The sequence below is a fragment of the Stegodyphus dumicola genome, chromosome 11, assembly GCF_044657685.1.
Source record: "Stegodyphus dumicola isolate Sdum_Otavi_A_Nest chromosome 11, ASM4465768v1".
Lineage (NCBI taxonomy): Eukaryota > Metazoa > Arthropoda > Arachnida > Araneae > Eresidae > Stegodyphus > Stegodyphus dumicola.
Genome location: NC_140778.1, coordinates 140,210,914 through 140,238,547, shown reverse-complemented (window position 1 = coordinate 140,238,547; position 27,634 = coordinate 140,210,914). Strand labels below are relative to the sequence as shown.

Here is a 27,634-nt window from a genome sequence, read left to right as displayed (position 1 = left end):
GGGAGGAAGCACTAAGTTGCATCATACATAATTTCAATTGATAATGTAACATAAAATGTGTTTTAATTAAAAAATTACATATGCAGTGAAATGTCAGTGTGGATTGCGTGTATATGTACTCGAATTTCGAATATCTGTGATATGAGTTCATCTTAACTGCAGTTTTTTTTTAAAATCATTATCTGATAAGTATTATTATTATGCTGTGGTTTGTATTGTGGGGTAGCTGAGTCTGCATAAGGGTGAGGATATTGTGGCACAGTCGGCATTGCTAAATTAAAACCTTATAATAGCCTAAATTTCTTCTAGAAAAATAATCTGGTGAGGAACAAATGGCAAAAATAATTTTGCAGACTTAATTTTTATATTTGGTTAAATGTTTTTCCTGTTTTGCTTAGGTATTTAGTAAATATCACTGTAATTTCCACCAATCTCGGTAAATTTATCAGGTAATGAATACATCGTCTACCATATTAAGGATTAAAATATTTTGTAAAAAAGACTTGAGAATCATTGTGATTTTATCAAATTTTATTGACATGGTAGTAAGCGAAATTATTGCTTTTTCTGAAAATCAAAAGTCTGTTTGATACTTTGTGTCTTATACCAACCAAGAATCTCATTTGGAACTGAATGGTGATAACTTGCCCATAAATGTCTGCCGTATACCCAAAGTTATGCATCATGTAAAAGAAATATTTTGCTATTAATGTGACTAGTAATGAATTTGGAGAGAGATATAATCACATATAATTATAAAAGATGTATAAATGAAAAATATGTAAACTGTGCTTTACTATATTTACTGTGTCCAATTTTCCATAGCACACATTAGTTATTAAATTAATCTTATTTAAGTGAAGTACATTTGTAATATTAAATAGGTATGTAGTTTTCCCGGAATTAACTTTTGTCAAATTATTTCAGACCATTTAATTAAGATTAATAAGAATAAATTGAATATTTATTGAACATGTAAAACACTGATTAATTTTTCCTGATACAAAAGGATCTTCTAAACAGCTCTAAGAAAAATCTGATGCAATTTATGATTTGCTGATGATAATGACTGTAATAAAAGTGTGTTATAATCTTTGTTGTTGTTCTATTGATGTCAAAATAATTTCAAATCACATATATTAAATGCTTGTTTTCCTTTGTACTCGGTTATGAGTATTTGTGAAAATATAATTTACATTACTTTTAGATTTTGTTTTATGAGTCATTTATAACTGCTTGAATAGCACTAACTTTAAAATTTGTTTAAGGGGGATACTGTTAGTTAATACATTTACTCTCATATCCTGCCTTTTTTTTTATAATAATTTTATCTTTTGAAAATTGAGGGTAGAAGTTTGTGTTTTGGGCACCATATCTAAAGTGAAGAGTAGCAGAGCACATGCAACAATTTATTAAAAAGCACATATAAATAGACATACTAATATTCTCGGCCATCCGAGGGTGGACTGGCCCTCCAGGACACTTTCCTGTATTGCGTATTTCAAAGAAGGCAGTTACAATTCTCAGTTTGAACAGTTTTTCTTTTCTTTTACTTTTTTGTGTTCTTATTCTACTTTTTTGTTTGTACCTTATTTTTCTTTTTATTGTACTTAATGTACTTTTTGGTCTGTGTGTAGCTTTTAAGTTTTCATAAATTGGAAGTTTTTGAGTCAAATGTTTTTTAAAAAGGGCTGGCAAGAAAAATGTGCAAGGGACTGGGCTATTATAGGCACTTCTGATTTTTCGTTAAATTTCTTTATGTGGAGCCCATAGAATAAATTCAAAATAAAATTATTCACTCCTGAGTATAGTAGTAGCAGCAGTTACTAATAACAGACTGTGTGTGAATTAGATATTAAGGCCTGTTCTGAAATGGGAACATGTTAGAAGGAAATGTAAAGAGTAAAAGTTGCTTTTAAAAGCTTTATTAAGTTTGAGTTAAGTATTTAATAAAGGGAGCCAGAGCCAGTATTCACCCAAGCCAGTTTGAAAACTGTGAAAGTGTGTATACACAAAAATAAAAACTATAAAAATGTGCAAACATGCAAGTAGAAAGTAAAACAATGACAAAATGGAAAAATTTGAAATGTAAGTTGACTTTGCCTCACTAAAAGCAAGACTGTCCTGCTTGTTTCATGTTTGTGGTTGAGCCACTTTGTTCAAATGTCCTGATCTATGATTTATTTGAAATAACATTGGGGCACTGATTAATGTTTTATAAATTGTATTGTAACTGATACAGGAGCAAAAAGTGAAGTAGTGTTCCATTGTAATTATAATTACCTGAGCTACCACCATTGCACCATTCTTACAAACCATTTTTGAGAAAAATAGGTTTGCTGTTTGTGAATCCTTTCATTTATATTTTTTCTACTAATTATATAGCAGAAAATACAATAAATTAGTTAAATTATAGCCAACTAACTTTAAAGGAAGATCAAGCTAACCTTTCTTTTTTTTGTCTCCATTTATATTTCAGTTTAATTTATGATGAGTCAGATTCCATAAATGTATTAAATTAAAAAAAAAACTGTATGACATAATTGCAATGTATTTAAAATGTTTGGCATTATTATTTATGTTGCTTATTTATAGACATATTTATTTTACAGACCAAAACGTTTCACACTAAAAGGTTTCAGAAGGTACTTTATTACTCTGAGAGATACATATTTGTCATTACATAAATCCAAAGATGATAGTCCAAGTTTAAATATTTGTCTTAAAGGTAAGTTGTCAACTTTTCACCATTCAGCCAGTATATTTAATATGAGTTCAGTATGTTTTCATGTTTATGTGAATTTTTCTATGTGAATGATTATGTTATTGCTTTCCTTAAAGGATGTGAAGTTACCCCTGATGTCAACCTTTCACATGGTAAATATGGAATCAGGCTGGAAGTCCCTAATCACGAGGGAATGACTGAATACTGGATAAGATGCAGCTCAGTATGTTTTAATTTATTCATAATCTATTTTATCATAGATCCAGGGTATTGTTAATATTTTTATTGCACTTAATACCAGGCATGCCTTGTAAATGTAGTAGTTCCTAATAAAATCAGTCTCCCCCCCCCAAAAAAAAGCCAACCTTAAATTAAACTTTAAACTCAAAGTTTATGCCAATGAAATTTTTTTAAAACCCTGTAAAACCACTTGTAAATGTATTTACAAGTGGTCCTGATTGAACCTTATGTGAACATTTGTTTTAACCTTAAAATGTTAACCAATTTTAAGGTACTTTGTCTGATTTTACATTTTTATATTGCTGTGTTTAACATAGATAATTTTTTCTTTGCTATAAAATGTGCAATTTTGCCAGAATGAAATATATCAAAATTTGCATTTAAATTGAAAAGTTTCCTGTGGAGGAAAAGATCCTTTGTTTTAGTGAAATTGAAGAAATTAAGTATTTTTACTTCATGAAAATTAATTTTAAAAACAATTTTTTATGTATAAAAGGTATCTGAGAGAAATATTACAAAATAAAAGTTATTATTGAAACAGTATTGATTTCCCCCTCTTCATAACCAAGTGGAAGCAGGCTGTAGTCAAGTCTACTATGAAAAACAAAAAAACAAGCTGAATTTTTTTGAATGAGCTGATTTATTTTATGCCAGATATTTAAAAATTGCATCAATACGTACAGTGCAACCATCTTATCAAACTTTCATTCAATTAAAATCTGTTATTGTTTCTAAAAACTTGGTCATAGTTGTGAAATTAAAAATAATAATATGAAAAAAAGTAATAAAACATAAACCTTATGAACCATTTTTTCAGAACTTTAGTTTATGTTCTTAATCTAATTGTTATCTGAAAGTTATATGCGTCAGTATTGGGATAATGTTGTATGAGAAAGTATAGAAAGAAGTTTAGAGATATTACAGAGAAACTGTAAGCAGGTTGATGAAAAAACTATTCTTTTAAATGGGATCAATGCAAAAAAAAGGTTGGGAATCTCTGGTCTTTAATGACACTTCCTTTCTGTCATGTAGTTTACGTAAGGAGTCAAAATATCATGTAAAACTGACCTAACCTATATATTCTTTTATTGTTTGTTGATGACTTTATTCAAGGCATCATCTTCGTTTTTGCTAATAAAAAAAAAATGTTTCTGTACTTTTCTGTACTTATACTTTTGCTTTTCATTTTGACTCATATGAAGAAAAATTGTATTTGAATATATTTTGCCAGCTGAAAATGATACTGATATATTTCTTTTGTGGCAGTACATGCATACATATGAAAAAAAAATGTAGAATGTACATAAAGTGTATGTAAATTGAAATTGTGAATATACTTATTCACCCAATGAGCATGTTATAATATATATATGTGTATAGTTTCACAGAAGTGTTTTTCAAGAAAAATATTATCTGGTTTTATAATTTTATCTAAAAGTAAACATTTTGTGAACTAGTTTAATTGTTAAGTTTTTAATAATCAATTGACTTTGATTATAATGCATGATCACAGGAGAGATTTTGATATGTGAATGCCTCCACCCCACTCATCCAGAACTGACTCGTTATCATTGTGTAATTTTTTTAAAATTTATATTGAAAATGCTGTTAGCCTTTGTGTTTTTGTGTTAAAAAATTCATGTTTTTAGGAGTAATTTGATAAATCTTTTTTTTTTTTTTTTTTTTCTTTTTAAATGTTTGCAGGAAGAGCAATATGCAAAGTGGATGGCAGCTTGTAGGCTTGCTGCCAAAGGAAAAACCATGGCCGACAGTTCATATGATTTGGAAGTGAAGTCAATCCAGGATTTTTTGAATATGCAGAAGCCAGCTCCTGCTCCAGTGATTAGCCCATCACAAATCGATATCAATCCTGATGATATGGTTGCTCCACGGTTCATTAAAAAATTGAAGAGTCAAAAGGTATATTTTAGCCTCTAAATATATGCTTATATGTATAAAAGTAAAATATGATTTGTGTATTTATTTTTTGTTCGTGCAGATACAGTTGACAGAATGAAAATTTTGCACATAGGTAAAGCGGGTTAGATAATTAAATTTCCCAGATTTATAAATGCAGCAGGTACTACATTTCTGTTATTTTGGTGCAAAATTTTCATGTAATATCTGACACTGCAGGATAAAATTATGCATTATTGCTACATAGCTCTTCATTACGCTTTGTTTAACATTCTTAGTACAGTACAAAGTCCGAAATCCGGACTTGTCGGGACTTCGCCGACTTCGGATTCAGGATATTTCCGGATATTAGATCATCAGTTTAAATCTAGTAAGATGGCATGTAGAAATTATAAAATTAAAAATATGAAATCGTGGTTTATGAAATAATGACATATTTATGCTCTAAAGGGTATCAAAATTTACAAAAAAGAAAAAAAAAAAAAAAAAAGCCTAATATTTATTTGTTTGTTTGTTGCTTCGTTTTTTGTGCTACTACTTTCTCTTTAATTCTGTAGACAGACATAATCTCTTGTTAAGTTACACTAAGTCCTGTAACTGCTGTTTGGAGAATTCCGACTAACTGTCAAGTCAATTGAAATTTTCTCATTTTCAGTAACTTCTCTGTCACTTTCTTCACTATCGGTAGCGTTATTTTTTGAATCTGGAACCATACTACAGATTGTTTCTTTAGTAACAAGATATTTTATTTAGTATCGAAGCGAAAGTAAATGTTTTATTATGCATGGAAGGAGGGGAATCAAATGCGCATTCGTAAAGCCTACTAGAAAAACTTTGTTGGTGGTTTTGAGGTCCAGATTTTAGATCATTCCGGATAATAATCATCCGGATTTCAACTTTGTACTGTAGTTTCAAGCGTAGTTACTGATTATACTCTATTATACTGAGAAGAGCTGTATGACTATTTCTTTTTGTGGAATGTTTAGGAACTGTAAAAACTCAAAGTCCTTTTGGCATAAGTAAACAGGGTTGCCACGCTACCTAAAAAACCGGAAAAAGTTGGGGAATTCGAAAATTGACCAAAAAAGTCGGGGAATATCCTAGGGCAATCCCCCAAAAAGCGAGTTTTGCACCAGTGTTGGAAGCAATGGCTTTGTTGGCAAATTATGTATGGGATGAGCGTCATTCGGGCAGCTTCTGTTGAGCCAATTTTCGCAGCTCCAATCAGATTGTCTTTTAGAAAGGCAGAGCAAGTTTACAGCAAGTTTGGTTTCCAGTAACCTCAAGAATCCTAAGACTTGCATGTGCAGGTTATGTTGAACTAAAGAAAATACCTTATCATTCTTGTATACAACAAAATCAGTTTAATCCTAATATATGGTACCATGGAGTCTAGAATAGCTCCCATGTACTCTGTTCTAATGTAAGAATGTCTATGTAAAGAAAGAAAGGTTCCATAGACGTAATGTAAATCAGTTTGCTAGAGTGCCGCTAGAAAGCAGAGGGAAAAACTCGCCAAGGGATTTGGCGACGGAACTTGACGGTGAGAATTTCTTCCTGTGCAATGTGTACAGGAAATTGTAGAGCATGTGTTAAGAAGAAATGTTCTTTGACTTCCGCGATTATTTTGTACTTGGATTTCCGTACTTTTTTTGCTCAAAATAGCTAATCTACACTGTTGGCCATTAAAATTGCAACACCAGGAAAGAATGATCTGACACGCGTCAAAATCGTACAAAAGAAAGAAGACATTGGGATATGCAACTGATTAGTATTTCAGCGCATTTAGACGAAGTAGGAGGGAGAAATGACATCCCAAGCACTGCATAAAAGAAAAGTTGTGTAGTGGATTTCTCATTTGAAAAGCGATTTGTAAGGTCAGAGTTTGATCAGAATATCATGTTATCCCTCGAATAATAAGAAGAAATGCTTATCAGCAAGTGTCGGAATTCAATAGAGGCAGGATCGTTTCCTATCAAAAGTGTGGATTATCATTCCGTCGTTCCGTGGTGTCGCCCGTCGCACTGATCGATATAAAACTACTGTCATGCAAATATGAAATTGGTGGGTTGCTGAGGGTCGTACTGAATGGCATGCAGGATCTCAATGCCCTACCATGAATAACGCTTGCGAGGACAGATATATTGTGAGGTCAGCCCTGCAAAAGCGTACAACCACATTATGGACCATTAGTCAGAAAATAGGCATATTTGTAGCACGTCCAGTATCCGCTCATACTGTGTGTAGACGTTTGCTTCTCTAAACAAGTTCTCTAAAACAAGAAGACCATTACTTCAGCGTCCCTCGACAGTGCAGCATAGAGAGAGATGGCGACACTGGTGCGCCAAACAACAAAACTGAATACAGGAGTGAAACAACTTCATCTTTTCAGACGAGTTCCGGTTCTGTAAGCGGTATTCTGATAGCCATATACGTATCTGGAGGCTTCGAGGAGACCGCACGTCGCCTGCTTGCATTCGGTATTGGCTTAGAGGCCTTACACCTGGTGTGATGGTTTGAGCAGCCATTGGATACACGACACGCACATCTCTGGTTCTCATCGACAGTAATTTGAATGTAGATCGGTACATTTCTGATGTCTTACGTCTGGTGGTTGCACCCTATCTTCCAGGCCTGCCAAATTCCATTTTCCAACAAGATCATGCATGACCACATGTTGCACATCGAGTTCTGATCTTCGTCAACACATAGGGTATTCGAATGCTGCCCTGGTCTGCAGGGCCTCCAGATGCATGACAACATGTTACATGCAGAGTTTTGATCTTTGTCAATACACAGGGTATTCGATTGCTGCCCTGGCCTGCACGGTCTCCAGATCTGTCACCCGTTGAAAACATCTGGTCATGGGTTGCTGAGAGACTGGCTCGCCACCCCTCTCCAGCTAATACCATTGATGAAGTATGGCATAGACTTGAAGCAGCATGGAATGCGTTGCCCGTTTCTGTCATCCAAGCCCTGTCTGACTCCATGCCTAACCGGGTAAAGGCCGTTTTAGCTGCCAGGGGTGGCTGTTGTTCCTGCTAATTTCGCCCTCCTGTAAACCCCTAAACTGCTTACAAATTTAATCAAATTGTCTTCATGTCTTACTCTTACGTAAAATAAATATATTTTTTGTATTTGCTTTTCTTCATGTTTTTGCAATTTTAATGGCCAGCAGTGTATTAATTAATTTACTCGCACAAAAAATATTTTCTTTTTCTTTAAAGTTTAAGGAAATTTAAAACGATATTCATTTTATGTACTCTTGATATAAACTTTAACTTTGCGAGCTTCGGTGACAGATATTTCGCGCATATGCAGCTGTTTCCGTCTACATTGGGACGGTGCCATTCCTGTTGCAGAGAAGTTTTTTTATCTCAACAATATATATATTTTTATTCTAACCTCTGTGTATGGTACATATGGGATTTGGCGATGACATGATGAGCAGTAACACAGAGTCGTAGCTAGGGTTTTCAGCGCCCAGGGGCAACTGAAGATTTGGCGCCTCTTGGATTCTGCGCCCGGGGACAGATGCCCCCCTTCTAGCTACACCCCTGCAGTAACAACAGTTGTATCTTTCTGTCTCAAAGTCTCTATTTAAGAAGGTGTTGGGTAGTAAAATGGTCATTTTAGTGTTGGTGGCAGTTTTCAAAATTGTACAAAGGTCGTAGCAAAGACTAGGATTTTAACGCAAAATCTTTTGAATTTTTTTTTTTTTTTTTTTCCTTTTCTTTTTTATTTTAATAAATGCCTTATTTTTCATTTTGCAGTAAAATAAAAAAATAGTAACCAGTCATCTAAACTAACGTTTAATATTTCGCTAAAATAACATTGATTATTGTAATTCAATTTTTAAGTAATTAACTTCATTTTAATGTTATTTATATCATTTAATGTTCTTCTTTCCTCTAAATTTATTTATTATTAGGTAATAATACTTTCAAATTTCAAGCAAATTTCTCTGGCATAATTCTGAAACTAAATCTAGCAGTATGATGCCATACTATCACGAAATTTAATGCACATATTTTTGTTTATGTATGCTGCTAATTGAATATAAAATACCTGAATTTATTTTAAAATATCATTAAATAGATTTCTTTTTCATTTAGCTCCAAAATGTCTGCAAAAAATCTCATTTTTTAATCCAGATTGGGCAGATTCTAATCTCAATCTTCAGTGGAGAAAACAACTCCTATTATAGCTGTAATAGTAATGTTTTCAGGATTATAAATATAATAAGTCATATGCAATTGGCAAATTTTGGAGTTTTCAAGTGGTACCATAATTAATTTACTTCTCGGCGCAGCCAATGTGCACTATGCGGATAGAATGGAATTTTCAAACACACCTGGAAAAGTAGGGAATTTCGTTCTCCTCCTCAAGTGGCAACCCTGAATAAATTTTATCAAGCTATCATCGGTTCTGTATGTATTTGATCTATTACGAACCATACACATCACTTATGTCTTTATATTTGCCCTTACATATAACAAACACGTCAACAAGAGATTTACCTTTTTAATGAAAAAGGCTACAAGAATAGGAAAAATAAAAGCTGAGGATTCTATATCAGTTACATGCATATTGCATTAAAAAAATCTTTTATTAATTAAAAAAAATGCAGATGTTCATAAGATAAAAAAAATACTAGGAGCTTTATGTATTGCTTTAAAATTATTTAGTTTGTTTATAACAGATAGTAAATTTGAAAGTTAAATATCTGGCACTTTGCCTGATGGCAGCACTGTGCATTGAAAGTTAAAGGTGTTTTATTTTGAACAGTAGCAACACATAACTTTTAAATACGGTAAATTAGTTTATTGATTAAATTTGAAAGGTAAATAAAACAACATTTTGCTAAATAGCAACACATTAGCATGTGGAGGAGAAAAATGTTTTATTCAAGCACAAATAGTGCACTGCTTTTAAATTGCTGAGTTTGTTAATCAAAAGTTCATTTAATTCAAACAAAACATGAAATAAGTAAAACACAGTTGTAGAATTTGGGTTTTGATGTGCATATGTTCAGGTGCAAGACTGTTTGTTCAAAATTTGGTGGTTTTAAGTACCACTGTCTTCCCACAGTGTGATGCACACAGATATAAATTAATTTTTTTAATAATAGAAATACATATGTAAGTGTATATTTATTCATTTATTAATTAATTTTTAGTAATTTCATTCTAGGACAGTTTGTGTCTCTTTATTTCTTTCTCTCATTATGTGTCATAGGTTACAATAAATTGTCATTTGAGAAATTATGGTACAGTATTAAAATGTTTGGGAAACCATAGGTATTAACTGTAAATTTATTTTGAAAAGTGTGCATATATATATTATTTATATGTATGTAATAATAAGAAAATCATGATTAATAAAAATTTCTGTAATTCAAGCTGTAAAAACTGCTATTAATTTCATATGCTTGTTGTGAAACTTCTGCTTCTATTTTTTTGTTCTATTTTTGCTTGGACCCTTTCATTTGCTTTAAAAATAAATTTAAAATTTTCATTATTTAGTTTTCCTGTTTGAATTGCAAAATAGGATCATCTTAATATTATTTATAAATAAATTTCTTCTTCAAAGAAAAAAGCAGTTATTCTGTTTAGAATGAGATGTATTCATTTTATTTGTTTAGTATGTGATTAATACTTTTAGATTATTCAACGAATATTGGAAGCTCATGCAAATGTGAAAGATCTCAATCTTATAGAAGCAAAACTGAGCTACATTAAAGCCTGGCAAGCTCTTCCAGAATTCGGGATCTCTCTCTTTGTTGTGCGATTTGATGGAAGTAGGAAGGATGTAAGTGTTTCTAATTTTATAAGCAATTTGATCAATTTTATATTGTGTTTCATCTCTCTGCTTTAGCTTCACATGTATCTTAATCCTATTATTAGAAAGGGCATTTCATGCTGTATTCATAAGACATTTCTTTATGAACATTAAAACTGTAATAGAATTTATTTATTTATTTAATTTTTTTTTTGTTGTTGTTATAGTACTTTGTTGTGCTTAGGGCAAGTATAAATAGGATAGGAGTGTTTTGGAAGTTGTCTGTTTTTGCATAAATGCTGTATAGAATAGAAGGAAACGTATGGAATGAAGGACTTAATAATTCTAGGTTTTAAAAAATGTTTGACCAGCATTGTATGTAAATGGGATTAATGAATGAAAGTGTGCATTCAGCTGATAATCTAATTTTTGTCTCTTTTCAAATCAGGAGAACAAACACTCTGTAGAATCTATCCACATGTATAGCATAGATTAGAAATTCCTCTGCAAAGTTGTCCTCCCATATGCAGTTAGCTCTTCTTTGCTATGTTCAGATAAACAAACTTGTTTAGCATACTTTATAAGATGGTCTGTGTAGCTGAATGTCAGAAGAGTATCAGTGATTTCCTTTAACTCTAGGTAATGATGACATAAGTATTTTATCTTTGGAGATAGCAGGCAAACAAGGACTCCATTTTAATTACCCATTTAAATATGTGATAGAAAAGAAATAATACAAGTAGTACTAAACATCTTGAAATAAATTTTGTAAAATATGTTGAATTGCTCTACATATAAATGAGAGAATCTAAAATATCATAGCAGAAGTTACCTGCCAGATTGTTTCTCCTGGGGAAGGGGAGTCTGTAAATGTTTCATTTGATAAAACAATAGATTGGGAGAATAAACTTTTCATTTGCACTCGGGGCATTTGGCAGATTTGTGGGTAAAAGGAGTCTGAGCTGGAGTCGCTAAAAGCACATTGACTCCGACTCCAATTTTTGTTGGACAGTTTTGATTTGAAATGAAATAAAAGTGAATTAAAAAAAATTAATGACAAACTGAGTTATTATTTTTATTTATGGACTATATACATTAATAATATTTAGTTAATTTCCATTTGATTGGCATATTAATAAATAAATGTAAGGAAGAAGGATGGATGTGATATTTGTCATTATTCATTAAATTAACCCATTTAGTTACTTCTTCATCTCATAGATGGCATTATTGTAGCAAAATTTGAAAAAAATCTCATTGTTAAATTTAAGTTAGCAACAAGGACTCCCCAAAATGATGCCATTATTAGGAAGCGAGCAGGAAAAGGAACAATTATTGATATAGCAATGTTACGTGAAAGTACATATTTGATGATAAAGAGGTTGTTAGAATTAAGAACTTTTTTTTAGAAAATGTAGATAACACTAATGCTAAAGACTGTGGAATGACCTTGCGGAATAGAAAACTCGTCTTTCTACACCATATATTAACTACGTAAAAACTATTTTGTTTCTGCAAGAAGGGAAAAATGTGATGTTTGTTCTTTTTAAAATGACAGGGCTTATTGCAGAAGGAATCATTTCCTCAATGAAAAAAGAGAATCTACTGTGCTAGACTATGAGATCTTGCTGGGTTCAATATATGTAGATCCAAAACACCAAATTTTGTTGGATGATGAACAAATTAAAAAGGCAAAGAAAGCCATCTATAAACTTTCACTAAGAATGAAATTGTTCTCAGAACAACGAGTATTCAAATCAAGACAGGTTGTAGACATTGCGACTGAGTCTCTATATATCAGCTTCCATTGATGAATTAGATTTTGAGAAATATTTGGATAATATTGAAAAGTGAAAACCAGTAAAAATAAAAAAACCAAGAGACTTCAGATATGAAAATGAAAATGAAAATAAAATATAAAAATCCGAAAGCTTTCAGATCTTGCGTTATGCCCAAAGGGATGTTTTTTTAACATTTTGTGTCTTACCTTTATTTATTAAATATCATGTTCTTTGCACTTAAACCATAAAATTCACTTCAACAGCAATATCGCAAAATAATTTTAAAATGAGCATAACTTGAGAATTTCCAATACACAGTCTTGTGTGCTGGTGATAAAAATACCCCTCCATGGTACAATGTTGCCATTGCTATCTTTTAAATCGTTGAATTTGTTAATTAAAAATTCGTTAAAGTTTTACAAACTATGAAATAGATAATAAAATAAATTACAAATTTGGGCTTGCACATGCCCATATTAGGGTGGAAACGTACTTTATTCAGAATTTGATGGCTCGAGGTACCGTTGTTTTATCACAATGCCAGAAACATACATACATTTATGCAGATTCTTCATTATTGAAATTCTTTAAATATAATACAGTGCTCTAATTTTTTAATATAATACAGGGCAACTATTTCAAAAGGGATTCGCCATTTATAGTGAATATATGCAAAATGCCATAATAAAATTAATAGCCCTTCTGAGCTAATGCTTTGGGTTAAAAAATATAAAAATCTGATACGCCCAAAGGGGCATTTCTTAATGTTTTGTGTGTTATCTTTATTTATTAAAGATCATGTTCTTCGCATAAACCATAAAATTCAGTTCAACAGCAATATTGCAAAATAATTTTAAAATGAGCATATTTTTAAAATTTTCAATACACTGTCTTGCACGCTGGAGAGAAAAATGCCCCCCCCCTTTTCTGTACAGTGTGGCCATTGCTTGTTTTTAAATCATTGAGTTTGTTAATAAAAGATTCATTAAATTTTTACAAAATATGAAATAGATAATAAAACAAATCCAAATTTGGTCTTTCAGATGCCCATATCCGGTGGAAATGTACATTATTATTCAAAATTTGATGGCTCTAGGGACCGTCGTTTTGCCATTGTTTGCTTTGAAATCATTGAGTTTGTTTATCAAAAATTCATTAAAATTTTACAAAATAGGAAATCAATAATAAAACAAATTCCAAATTATTGCTTCCAGATGCTCATATAACAGTGCAGGATTATGTCATTAAAAATTTGACAGCTATAGGTACTGTTGTTTTATCACAATGCAAGAAATATACATACATTTATGCAGATTCTTCATTATTCAAGATGAATTTTGATGACTAAATAAGCTAAAATTAAGACTATAATGATCTAATAAAAATAAGTAATCAGTATGATTTTAGTTACATCCGAGAGAATTAAGTTTCTTGTTTTCGTGTCAAATTTCAGAAAATTGTTTTTTACTGCTGTAAAGTGGATATGGTTTTCAATATTTGCATACTGAAAGAAGCATCTTTTTTTAATTTTAAGAATTATATATTTCTAAATATATACCATATTTAATCACATATTTCTCCCCCCTGTATAATTTTACCCCTAATTCTTTCAGCATAGGATTTAGAAACCTCTGATTTATGATAACAATGAAAAATGCATGCTTAACTAAGGAAGTACTTTGTGCAAGTAAAAAGGGTTAATATTAAAGTTGAAAAGCCCACCAGCAGTTGAGCGGTAAAGTTCCTGAATTATGTAACCATTTTATTATGTATAAAATAGAAACATAAATATTAATTGAAAGTAAGAAATTTAGCTTTAGTTAGTTGTTGCTTTTCCTTCAGATTCTGACGAAGCCAGACAAGGTAGAAAAGACCGTTGACTCTTAAGAAAGTCGAGTAGGAGGAGGGGATTGGTATAAATATCCTCCCTAGAGAGGTCCAAACAGACCAAAAGATGTTCGGCAGAAGCCCAATGTTTTTGACACTTGGTGTGGGTTGAAAAGATTCTCATGCACTTCTTGAAAAAGAGATACTTTATATGACTGCTGGCAATACATGAGAGTAATTTCTAGGAGCTCCTGTCACACTCAAAATTTAGAGTCAAACTAGGCTTGTTGGCAAAGCACCAATGATGGGTGGGTGGGGCACAAGCCATTCTACCATGAATTATGATTTTTTCAGAGAGGTGATGTTCCAGATAGGTGAGGGTGGAAGAGAAGGGAGTTAAAAGAGCACAGCCCTCCTTTGCTAATTTGTCCGTCATTTTGTTTCTGTAAAGATCCGCATGAGTGGGGATCCACTGATCATGGTGCTTGGAAATTAACTGTAGTTTTTATATCCTGATTTTGTTGTCCACAAGAATCCCATTATCAAGATACTATGGCTACCAGATAAAAATCTCCAAATTTTTTTTTTTTTTCTGTTAATATAGCCCCAAATTGAGTGCTGTCAGTTCGCTTCTAAAGTTATGCAAAATGCCAACCAAAAATTTCATTATTGTATAATGTTAAAATGAAATCAAGCTCATTATATATATTATATTCACATTACATATTATACCCTACTCGGCATTGAAAATGCAACACCAAGAAGAAGTGGCCAGAAAGTGATAAAAGTCGGCAAACAGAGAGATAGCTACGAATAGTATAGTAAGTGTTTTTATTTTGAAATGATATGCATAGTACAGAGCGAAAGGCGCGTCATCTTTGTAGGTTGTAGGATCATCTTGGATGCCGATACATGAAGCAACATATCTAGGTACAGAGTGAGTAAGACAGCACACGTCGTCCTGAGGAATGGTTCTTCATTCCCGGTCAACCGTTTGACACATTTCATTTTCTGAACACAGCAATGGCAGAATCTGCAAATGGCGTCAGTCACATCCCAGTGTGCTCGATTGGTGAGAGATTGGGAGAGAACGGTGGCCAGGGAACCATCTGTACACCTTGCAGAGCACGTTGGCCTGTTCAAGCAGTGTGTGGTTGGGCGTTATCTTGCTGATAAAGGACACTGGGCACTCCCTGAAAGAAGGTGTCACAAGCCGCACATATCATCCACATATCATTGGACCATCCTGGTGCCGTAAATACGAACTAGTGGTGACCTGGAATCGTATATAATTGTGCCCCATACTGTGAAGTCTCGCAGTGGGGTGTTCCACAATTTCTGTCTAATTGGACCTGTCTCTACATCGATGCCACACTCGTACATTGTGACTATTACTGGAGAAAAAGAAATGCGACTCATATGAGGACACAACCCTGTGCCATTCAGTCACCCACATCACTCGAGCTCACCATTGCAGACATTGTTGTCTATGATGTGCTCTGAATGTAAGTCTTCTTAACAGATGGTTCTGGTGGATATGAGAACATCTAGGGTGCCTTGAACATGCTGCAGAATAGAGGTAGAAATGGCTTGTGGTTGCGCCACCACTTGTCATCAGTTGCATCCAATCCATGCATGCTAATGTCACTCTGGCTGCACCACCATCCCTCTAACTTGTCACATTTCCGTGTTCCAACCATCGTCGCCACAGCCTGTGCACTATGGACGCGTCCAGATCTGTGTCAGCCGAGATTTACCATACGGACGAACCTGCCCTTTCTCAGTCTGATTACTATGCCCCTCATAAAATTGTCTGTCTGCTGGAACTGCCTTCATTGATGACAGCCTGGCATTCTCTGATATTACATGCGTCCTCTAAAACAAGAACAATTTTTCTACAATGATTTCCCTAACAGAAGTAACAGCACAAAAGCTGAACATTCTGGAGGTTCTTTCCCTTATATCTTCTTCAGCATGCGTTGGAAAGCTGTTCATTTTACATCATTCAAATAACTCAATGACATGTGTCTATCCTGAAATTTACATAATTTTTGGTGTTGCATTTTCAATGTTGGGTAGTGTATGTATTAAATTTCATCGGTAACACAAGCATGTGGTCATATCAAGTATGCCAAGTTATGTGAAATATTTTACTGTTGCTATTTTAAATACTTTGTTTGAACTACTAACTATTGATATTATTGTTTTACAATTAAAAAAAATAAGTTTAAGAATTTTTCTCTAAATTTCAATTTAAAAAATGTGTGGCCATTTTGGTTGACGTTTCCTTAAGTGTTACAGAATACTGTGCTATTGTGTTATATTTATGTATATTTTAAGAATATTCTTTTGTGATAGGAACTGCTTGGTATTGCTTTCAACCGATTGATGCGGATGGATCTTGCTACTGGAGACCACATCAAAACCTGGCGTTACAACACAATGAAAGTGTGGAATGTTAACTGGGAAGTAAGGCAGGTTCGTGTGCAGTTTGAAGAGGAAAAGGTTGCATTTAGTTGTCTATCGGCTGATTGCAAAATTGTGCATGAATTCATCGGTGGTTATATTTTCTTATCTATGAGGTCAAAGGATCAAAACCAAACACTTAATGAAGATCTCTTCCACAAACTAACAGGAGGCTGGGTCTGAATACATTTTAATTGCACTATTAAAACTTCGAATTTAGTTTGAGTTTTACGAGTTCAGAATTGAGCTTTGTTGAAATATTTTTTCATTTTAGCACAGTGTTCTGTGTTGTTCACGATGCATTATTTTTTTTAGAATAATATGTTTTATGCTGTTTTGTATCATTATAAAAAAGCTAATTCATTTAAAGTTGAAAAAAAAAATTTTAATCTTAAATATTTTACTACCATACATCTCTTTTATCTATTACTTCATATATATAAAGCAATGTATTTAAAAATTATTCTTCTACACACAAAATAAACAATGCTATTCACAATAATATTCAGTTTTGTGTGAAATACTACATTTGTTTGTACAAGACTGCTAGAATTATTTTTTTATTTGCATTTGTATATGGATGTTGTATTTGATACCATATTTGCCAGATCCATATTTGTCTTTACCGTGTTCTTAGGTGAATGTTTATCAGTTGCCCATCACTGCTTAGAAATAAATTTCGATAAAATAGGAATCGATAACTATTGCCATCTCTAACTGAAAATTTTTCATTATTTAATTTGGTAAGGATCTCTTAAAAAAAAAAGAAACGTGCCCGGGAGATTGTTTTAATCCTGATTTTCTTATAAATATTTTCTGTCTATGGAATGAAGTTTATATTAGCATTAGAAATATTTTTGTAGTGCAGGTTTATCAGTGTGTATTTTTCCACCAGTTCTTTTTCTCCCTTTGTTAACCTAATTAGCTGTTTTACATATTAAAATATTTTGATATCCTATGTAAATAATTATTAGAAAGCTTTCTCATGTTGTGCCATACAAGTATAATAGAGTGGCTATTTAAGTGCTCTTGATGCAAACCTATACTTATTTTCTGCCTACGTATATTTTTGTAATATATTGGCTTTAACAGGCATAGATCACTATATGTGTTTTATACAGTTTAGCTGTTGCATGTAACTTTACATTGTGCCACAATAAATCTTCATTTTTGTGTGCTATGTTCAATCTATGTACCTTTAGATGTGAATATAACCTTGTAAACTGTTAATAACTGGTTTACTTTGTCTTAGAACCATTTTAGCAAACATATTTTGTATTTTTAGTTTTCTGCTTTAACAAAATGTTTCATTTTAACGTCTGTCAGTGTTCTTTTGCATATGTTTTCAGATAGTGTGTTTTTCATTTGGATGAATTATGTGGTGTTAAATGAAATTCTCCATACTGGCTGTTAATTGGCATTGGCTTTGGTTATATGGAAAGATCCATATTGATTTGTTATGAATCAATCCATAAATCAATAATTTAAGAATGAATCCGCACAAAGGTGATTCTAGTTGAGATTTAACAGGGGGTAGTTTTTCTTCCATATTAATTCTAGTTAAAAAATAAATTGAGAGATTCTAAAGAAGATAATAAAAATCAGTGTGAGAATTTTATAAGTTTATTTATGATGCTGAAGTGAAAGATTATGTTGTTGTTAATATTATACTAATGTTAATTTAACAACAGTTTTTGAATCTCTAAGCAATCAATATTCGATATTTTACTTGCATTATGTGTTAAATGTATTTTAATTACTAAACAAATATATATATATTTTTTAACTTCTCATTTGTCAACTTTTCATTTAGCAGTCTAATAATCAGATGCTCCAAGGCCCTAATACTAATAAGAGATGTGTGCCCTAATACTAGTAATCAATCCTGTAATATCCATCAAAAAGGCTAACGTTTTTAATTATAAATTTATGTTGTGAACCATATTTCATTTTAAATAGAAATAGTGCAATTCTAATTCTTTATTCTGACCATCTACCTGCTGTTTAGCTACATGAATGTGTTTTAAGATCTTGATATTTTAGCCTGCTATCCAAGAGATGGTAAAGCATTGAAACAGTATTGCATATGTGGCATATTGGCAGTTCCAACAACAATTGAGCAATAAATATGGTTTTTATCAAAGCATTGCATAGGCAAGAAAATAACAGTTCATACTGAACATATGCAGATCAAGATTGCAAGAGAAAAGACAGTACTGGTTATTTTAAAATTATTTTATTATATGACATAGTGTAATCTGTTCTTGTTTGGCTTGTTATTTTTTGTATAAATTGCTTATTTCAATAATTATCAGATTTGGGAAGTATAGTAAATTGGGCATATTGAATGAGCTAATAATGGACATGATTATGTAAATATAAGATTTTTTACACATGTCCTTTAGACATATCATGATTTTATAAGTTTTTTAGGTTGTTTATTACTAAGATGTAAGAACAACACATATTCGTTTTAAAAAAATTAATGTAAAAATTACCATTTCTTATTATCATAGTTTTTTTTTTTAATTATCTTGTGGACTGCATAGAATTTACGCAAGTGGAAAATGGTGAGGGATATTCCTCCCTTCCTGACAACTGAAGTACAAATAAAAACCTTCATGAGTCCACCTTGAATTTTTTAATGGTTGGCAATTCCATATGGCAGTTTATATTTTTCATCCCTTTGCATTTTAAATTTGAGGCACTTGTTAAAATCTCTACAAGATTTAGAATTCTGAAGCATATTTTCCTTTAGATATATATGCTATGTGAAAAGGAGAGTGCTTGATGTGCATAATTATATGCTCGGGCACTTTTATGCAGATTGCCTGCATCATTGTACGAAATGCTTTTTGAAACAAATTAAATAAGCAAGGTATTTGTAATTATTATAATAAATAAATAATCAGGTATATGTTTTATGATGTGATTAATCAGGTATTTGTATTATGATATGAAATTCATTATTGTTGCCAAAAATATATGAATATTTTGTTTTTTGTATTATCTAAATGTGATTTTCCTTTGAATTCACATTATTTCATTGCTATAAAACAAAAGTATGTTATAGTAATTAATTGTAATTTTAATTTAATAGTAAAGAAATAAAGTATTATTAATAAAGAAATTCGTTTCTTCTTTTTTATTTAGCTGTTATTTATGAATAAAATTAAAGAAAATTTAATGTGCATAGCAACTTTACTTTCAGAAAGAACTATTTACCAATCTTTTTATTTTTTTAATCCTTTATTAAGCCCTTTTAAACTTATATCATTTAAACATTTAAAATAAAATTTATAGCATACTTGATTTTTGTGAAGAATTGTTCATTAGATATCAGGACTTTGAGTTTAAATGCAATCTGTTGTAAGTTTTATTCTCATATAATAACATATATTCTATTATAATGTCTGCAACATTGAAACATTTTTGTGTCTGGTTTACTTTTTGTATATGTATTGCTTCCATGAAGAGTTATTTCTCTAATTATACAGGATTATTTTTCTTTCCTCTTTAGAGTTTATCTTTTACAAGATTTGTCTTTTATTTAATGTTATTATTTTTACACTTGTTTCAAGCGATCACTTGTTAAGAAAGTTTTTTTAAAAAAAATCAATTATTGTTCTTTTGTATTGTAATGTCAGTTGCGTTTTGTGAATGATGTTCTTGCAATTACCACAGTTGTTATATTTCACATATAACCTTTGTTATTGCCTAAATAATATAAGAAGTTCTGAATGTGCCTTGAATGACATTGTTGATAGATTCTTATTTTAGCATTTATTTTGGTCACTTTCATTTCTTTCTCATTTATTTCTGCATGTTTTTACATGTGTAGCATGTTGAGAGACTTGTATATAGTCACATGTTTATAAATGCAAACAATATTCTTGCATAGCAGTTGAGAAGGACTGTTGTGTGATATTCAAAATTTCAAAATGTTTAGTGTTCTATAATTCTTTGTTGTATATTATTGAATTAGATAAGCATTAATGAGTTTTACACAATTTTCAGTATAATCAAAATATTTAAAATGCTGCATTGTAAGCATTACTAACTAGTACAAGAATTGGAACAAGGTGCTGATATAATCTTTCTTGAATGTTAAAAACAATTCCTATTTTATGAAGCTTGATTATTTATATATATTGTTTGTATGAATGTTAACTATTTACATATTAATGCAAATTAACATGTTTCAAAACAACATTCATCGGGTGCTTTTTGAATTGTGAAATTAAAAATTTTTCAGGGAGATTTTAAATGTATTTTGTTATATATATTATTTGTATAACTATTGCAAAAATATGTATCTATAAAATGTGCAAATTGACCTTTGTCTTGGTTATTTTAATATTGTCTTGTGCCTTAACTCATAAAAACGTGATTTAGTGAAGATTAGCTATTTATGCTAAGTACTAAATCTTTTTCACAATTTTTTTGAAATATATTGTTAAATGCTATGTATTAATCATGAAAGTAATTATTTTTGCCAATTTGTGTAAAAGCACACTAGCAATAATTATGTATATGAAAAATTGCTGAATAAAAATGTATGTATTCACTATTTTGTCTATTTTCTTAGGTATATACACAAATTTATGTACCTGTTTCCCAACTTTTGCACATCAAAAGAAAATGAAGGGCCCACCAACGGCCGAGCGGTAACGTCGCTGAACACTGGTAGTTCGGTCCGAGGTTCGAATCCCACGAACTGGCTGGCTGCATGGGTGTTTTCGTGGTTTTCCCCATGTGTAACGTGTATACGAGCCAGTTTCCCTTAAAATGTTCTCCACGAAGGCATCCCTTCCTTAAGGCAGATAGCCCTTGAGTGCTTTGCCGTCATTTAATAAACCAAGCCAAACCAAAAGAAAATGTATTCATTTAGTTTTCATAGTATTTTATGGCTAAAAATTTTTGAGTTCATGAGTTTCAAAAATGTAGAAAAAAAGCATAAATTCAGTGGAAATTCAATCCAATTTCTGAGAAGGATGATGCAGAAAAATTTTATGCATAATAAAATATTACGTAAGTAAATATTATAATAATGTAATATTAATAGTATTATGTAATAAGTAATATTATGTAAATAAATAACATTACTTTCAATATGAATACATTACATTATACATTAAACTATTTGTTAACAAAGAAGTTGTAGATTGTTCTTTGCATCTGAGCTGTTTCACTTCAGAAAGTTTTCATGGTTTGTGTTACTTATACTGTGTGCATAGTAAAGATTTTTATCATTTTGTAAATATTCCAAGTCTTGAGGATGCTTGGTGCTACTGGTTCTTTTTGATCTTCATCTAACCTTAAAATTTTGCTAAACTTGCAATACAAAGTGATGGTGACATAAACAATTAATGTTCCTTGCTTTGAATTGTATTTATTTATTAGCCCAAAGGATGTTAGCCAAGAAGGGCCATTAATTTTATTTTGGAATGTTTTCAAATTGTTGCCACCAAATATTAATGCCCTGTGTTATATTTAAAGAAATTAAATAATGAAGAATCTGCATAAATGTGTATATATTTCTTGCATTGCGATAAAACAATGGTACCTAGAGACATCAAATTTTGAATAGTGTACTCTTCCACCAAAGCCCTAATTTGAAATTTGTTTTATAACTCGGTGGCTTCAAAATGAGCAATGGCAGTACTATGGGGGGGGGAATTTTATCTCCAGCACGCGAGACTGTGTTACGGAAATTCTAAAGATATGCTCATTTTAAAATTATTTTGTGAAATTGCTGTTGAATTGAATTTTATGGTTTACGTGCAAAGAATATGATTTTTAATAAATAAAGGTAACACACAAAATGTTAAAAAAATGTACCTTTGGACGTAATATAAAATCTGAAAGCTTTCAGGTTTTTTAGAATTTTTCTTAATAACCCTGGTAAGAAATTCTGAACTGGAAATGGAATTTCCTAGTGATTATTGCAGTAAAACAATGATTGAGGAAATTACCATTGCAGAAATAAGTAAATTTAATTATATGAGATTGGGAATAGCAAAGATGAAAGTAACTGTTTCAGAAAAGAAAAATATGTAACTATGAATTATACTTTAAATTAGCAACAGCTCCTTAATCCCTCTTTTTAATTTGGCATCTTGCGCCTCTGTATTCTAAAAATAGTAATAACTTTTTCGAAACTGTCATATCTGAAAGCTATTTTTGTTTTATCGTCGTAGCCTTCTGCATTGCACATAGTTCTTGGCCAATCAGATTAATCAATAATTTTATTATAAATACTACTGCAGTCTAACTATGCATTCTTTTATGCTGCCTAAATTTTGCTAAATGACGTCTCTTCATGTAACCACATTCTTCCATTGTTTTGAAAGGTAACAAGTTGGGAACAGCATATACAAAATTCTAATGAGGAAGATTGCACTCCTAATGATGTACCAAAAAAAATGTTTTTCTGCAGAATTGTTTCTTTTGAAAGATAAGTATGTTTTAATCAAGTCAGTTATGATTTTCTCTCCTGTTCTTATCTATGCAAGTCACAGGGTGTAAATTCGGGCATTACCTAATCAAGATCTCTAATATTAAGTTATCTACAATGAAATAAATCATCTCGTACATATATATTTTGATTTGCTACCATTTCAGGGATGCTGTGCACATCATCATTTAAATGAAATAAATTTGCTATTAGTGTTTCTGTTTCCTTTTAAACATGTGCTTAAAGTTGTGTCTTACAAATTTCTTCAAAATTATCTCTAAAGAAAGTAATATAGTTTCAAAGTCATTGCAGTCCTCCATGATTTCGTAGTGATCCTGCATTTTTACTTTTTAAACATATATCTATTTTATGTGTTATTTCTTGATACTATGACATGTACAATATATGGTAATTATTATATAGAAGTTAAAATTTGACATTTCTCAAAATAAAGTATCTTCTAAGTATTTAGATTAATTTTTCATTAGGGAATAATTTTGCAGATTTCTTTCTTTTATGCAGAATAAACAGTATTTATCAGTTAGGAACTTCTTAATTGCAAAATATGGAAAAAGTTTCATGTAGGCATAAACTGTAGTGTTATCTGGACTGCCACATAGTTGAGCATATTTTTGCCTCTTTATGCAAGTTACTTTCCACAGTTCTGAAAATGTATGTAGGCGAATGTCGAAGTATGAATTATTTAGAAGTGTAACATCCTATACAGTTTTAAATTTGTATATAATTTTTGGCTCTCAAAATTTGTATATAATTCTTTGCTAATACCCTGCTATTAAATGGAAACTTTATTAATATTAATACAGTTAATTAACATGTATTGTGTGCTGCATTCTTGCAATATAACCACCTACAGAAAAATAGTTTTATGAAAGGAAATACATCTGTAGCACTTCATTTTATTCATGAAACTGTAAGCTTAGATGATATCTTTAGAAGATGGATTCTATCAGCACCTGACAGTAATATTATTGTATAGGTTGCAAAGTGTTGTGGTTGTTTTGTGCATTATTCGCACTAAATATCAAAAGAATAGAGAGTATTGTAAAGAATGAAAGACTTGAAAAATCTGGACACACCAGTGTCGAGTGACCAAGAGAACGCTAACTTTTAAGGCGTTTGCCTTTGACCCCACAACATCGGCGGAGTTGTCTGGAGTGGGGTCGCAGCCGATCATTATGGCTGCCATCAGACTGGCATCGTATAGTGTTCAGCGATGAATCCTGCTTCACTTTTGAAGCAGATGACCACCGTGTTCGTGTCTGGAGAGGACGGGGCGAGCAGTTCCAATCAGCTTTTGTTTTACAAGGGCATACAGCCATAACCCCTGGTGTGATGGTTCTAATGACAGCAGGTCATCTTTAGTCATCCTCCGTACATCTTTAACAGCTCAACGATATGTTGATACCATCCTGCGGCTGATTGCATTACCCTTCATGGAACGTCATCCTGAGACAATTTTCCATAAAATAATGCCAGGCCACATACCGCTTGCATATCTCTGCACTGTCTCCGTGCGGTTGATACTCTTCCTTGGCCAGCAAGGTCACCAGACCTTTCACCAGTTGAGCATGTCTGGGGCATAGTAATCCATCAGATTCGGGCCCCACAAAATATCGCAGATCTGGAGTGACAACTGATAAATGCATGGCAGAATGTGTCGCAGGATGACATTACGAACCTCTGCCACTCCTTGCGTCGACTAATTCAAGCATGCATTGCCACCAGGGGCGGTTCGATTAACTACTAATTTGAATACTCAGTGGGTGATTGTGAGCCGTGAACAGGTACTAAGACCTTGATTTTTTAATCATATTATCTGTGTATGAGCTATACACATATTCAGTTTCATCAAAAACAACCACTTCCTTCATGGTGCTTCGATTTTTTTGCAAAAGAGTGTATATATTTAAGTTATATTGTAATTTTTTTCCTGCATTGCGTTTACGATATTATAGAATAAATTTACGACATAATATAAAATTTACGATATACTTTAGTCAAATTTAAATTTACTATATAATAGAAATTTTAGTTGTTCCTTTATGAACAATAAATTAAACTTTTGAATCATGAAACAAAAAAAAATTATGCAACAATAAATATATGTAGAGGCTTTGCTAGATTTTTGCATGATAAACTAGACACATGAAGCAATAGATTAATTTTAAATAATAAAAACCTTTAACATTAAATTAACATAGATGATAATTGCATTTGGAAGAAAGAACCGACTAACTGCAGCAACGAAAACTGGAGTTATACACACAAGGAGTGAAGGTTTAGTACCTTTGAAGGAGGTGTGATTGAAGAATAAGTCTTGAAAGCTTCTGGTACAAAGATAAAGGTTGGTTGAAGACAATCAAGGCTCACCACTCTCTTTGTTTCCCATAAATATCCGATAGTTCTTGGATGTACCACATAGAACTAGCTGTGGACCTGTATAGGTAGCTTTTTAAAGACTTTTTTGATACATCACACCTTAAAAACGCATGCGAGGTCTTTGGGAATAAATACACTTGTGGGTGTAGGAGATAATGTGGCCATGATTTCACTTAATTGTCTGAGAAATGCATGAGGCTTGACATTGTTTGAGTTTCTTGTAAGGTTTATACAATCTTCAAGTAAACATGAATTGACAGCACAGACTATTTCAGTATTGGAACAACCCACGTTTTCCTAAAAAGTCGCTCTTAATCCCAACAACACTGTGGGGAGAACATCAGCTCAGGTAACAGAAGTATAGCATCGAAAGGCCTATTTAAGACAGCAATGGAACCTCTTGACGAGTTCACTGGAATTCGGGTGGTACAGTGATGTGCGGATCATTTTAGCTTTTAAGAATTTCGTTAATGCAGTAAATAAGTGGAACTCGAACTGTCATCTCTAGTCCGTAGTAACACAATCGAGTACACCAAACCATGAAATTCACTTAGAAAAAAAATGCTTTGGCCACTGTATAAGCTGCCATATCCATAATAAGGATAGCAACGTTTGTCGACACGTACACACGTAAGAAGGTATGTATAACTTAACAGACGGGAGTAACAGTCCAACTAAATTAATATGTATGTGACTAAAACCAGCAAATGGTAGCTACGTGTTGCACTGAAGTTCGCGTGCTTCGCTGAAATTTTGACTTTTGACAGTCTGCACATGCCCTAGCCCATACAGTGATGTCCTTCTGCGTGCCAAACCATACTACTCTGTTGAATTAATGTGCAGAAACCATGGATGCCGGAATAGATAAATTCTGCTAAAATTACTGTGTCGGAATGTTAAGAGAACGTATGGCCACGCCATATTGCCCCTCATATCGCAGTACAATAAAAGATTTGGTTCTAACTGGATAGCTAATAAATCAAGTCCATGGGAAGATTTGTCAGACAAAAGATTTTGCAGTTCTGTGTCCTGTTTCTGATACTGTGCAATGGCGAAGAAATGTCTTGTTGAAGTCAACTGAACCTCTTCAGTTTTGGACAGAGCATCAACAATCATATTTTGAGAGCCTTCGACATACCTTAAATCAGTTGTAAATTGTGCTATGTAACAGAGGTGACGCATCTATCTGGTAGAGACCCTGTCAGGCTTTTGTTGGGAGGCAAAAATCAGAGGCTTGTAGTCGGTATAGATTAAAAAAACACTCGACCTTTTGCCAAATGATGAAATGTTTGACTGCCTCCTGTGCACTAAGAAGCACTGTATTTTTATTGTGGTGCAGAAAAATTTTTGAGAAGAATGCCAGCGGCCCCCATGCACTTGTTGCTGCAATACCACACCCATATGGTCTTATTAGACGAGCCAGCCATTGATGATAAAGGATGTTTAGAAGGGTAGATAAGAGTTGTCCTCGACGCCAGGTCATTCTTACATTGTATAAAGGCTCAACGAGATTCGGCCGACCAAAGAAATGGCCATGTATCTGTTTCTACTGATTAAATATGTGTGGAAAGACGGCTGCTTTGCAGCGGCATGAAGAAGGAAGCAATGATAAAAGTGCCAGCAAAAGACACAACTCCTGGCTGTGGGAAATTTTGAATTGCAGTGACTGTCAACTAAGCGTGCGTACACTCTCTGAGGATTGTACATTAAAAGGAGATAAGGAACTGAGTGTAATAAGTGAGCAACTTCTGCTGAAGTATCAGTAATGACGCAAAGACCCCGCCAACATGGACCTTATAAGAAATAGACTAACCCAAACGGTTTTTCTCCCAAACAGAAATTTAACATTAGTTGCCTATTGCAGCGTGCATAATAGTCAAGAAAAAGCTGGTTGTAGCGCCTCATTTCACAAATTAGAATTTCTCCATATTTTTATTTTTGAAATTGAGATTGAGTTTTAAAAATTTAGCATATTTATCAAGCATAATTAACGTTCCAAATAATTATAAAGCTATTGCATGCTTTCAGGACTGGATATTT

The 27,634-nt window shown here is 32.3% G+C and overlaps 1 protein-coding gene across 1 annotated transcript in view; it reads left to right on the top strand.

Moving 5' to 3' along the window:
- The window catches only part of LOC118185315 (unc-112-related protein-like), a 69,968-nt gene extending 48,661 nt beyond the window's left edge, over window positions 1-21,307 (top strand). The window contains exons 9-13 of the mRNA XM_035355152.2: window positions 2,613-2,728; window positions 2,842-2,948; window positions 4,670-4,885; window positions 10,547-10,693; window positions 16,630-21,307. Coding sequence (XP_035211043.1) covers window positions 2,613-2,728; window positions 2,842-2,948; window positions 4,670-4,885; window positions 10,547-10,693; window positions 16,630-16,920 — 877 coding nt within the window. The 3' untranslated portion in view covers window positions 16,921-21,307. The remainder of the gene's footprint in view (window positions 1-2,612; window positions 2,729-2,841; window positions 2,949-4,669; window positions 4,886-10,546; window positions 10,694-16,629) is intronic.
- Window positions 21,308-27,634: the final 6,327 nt, after the last annotated feature.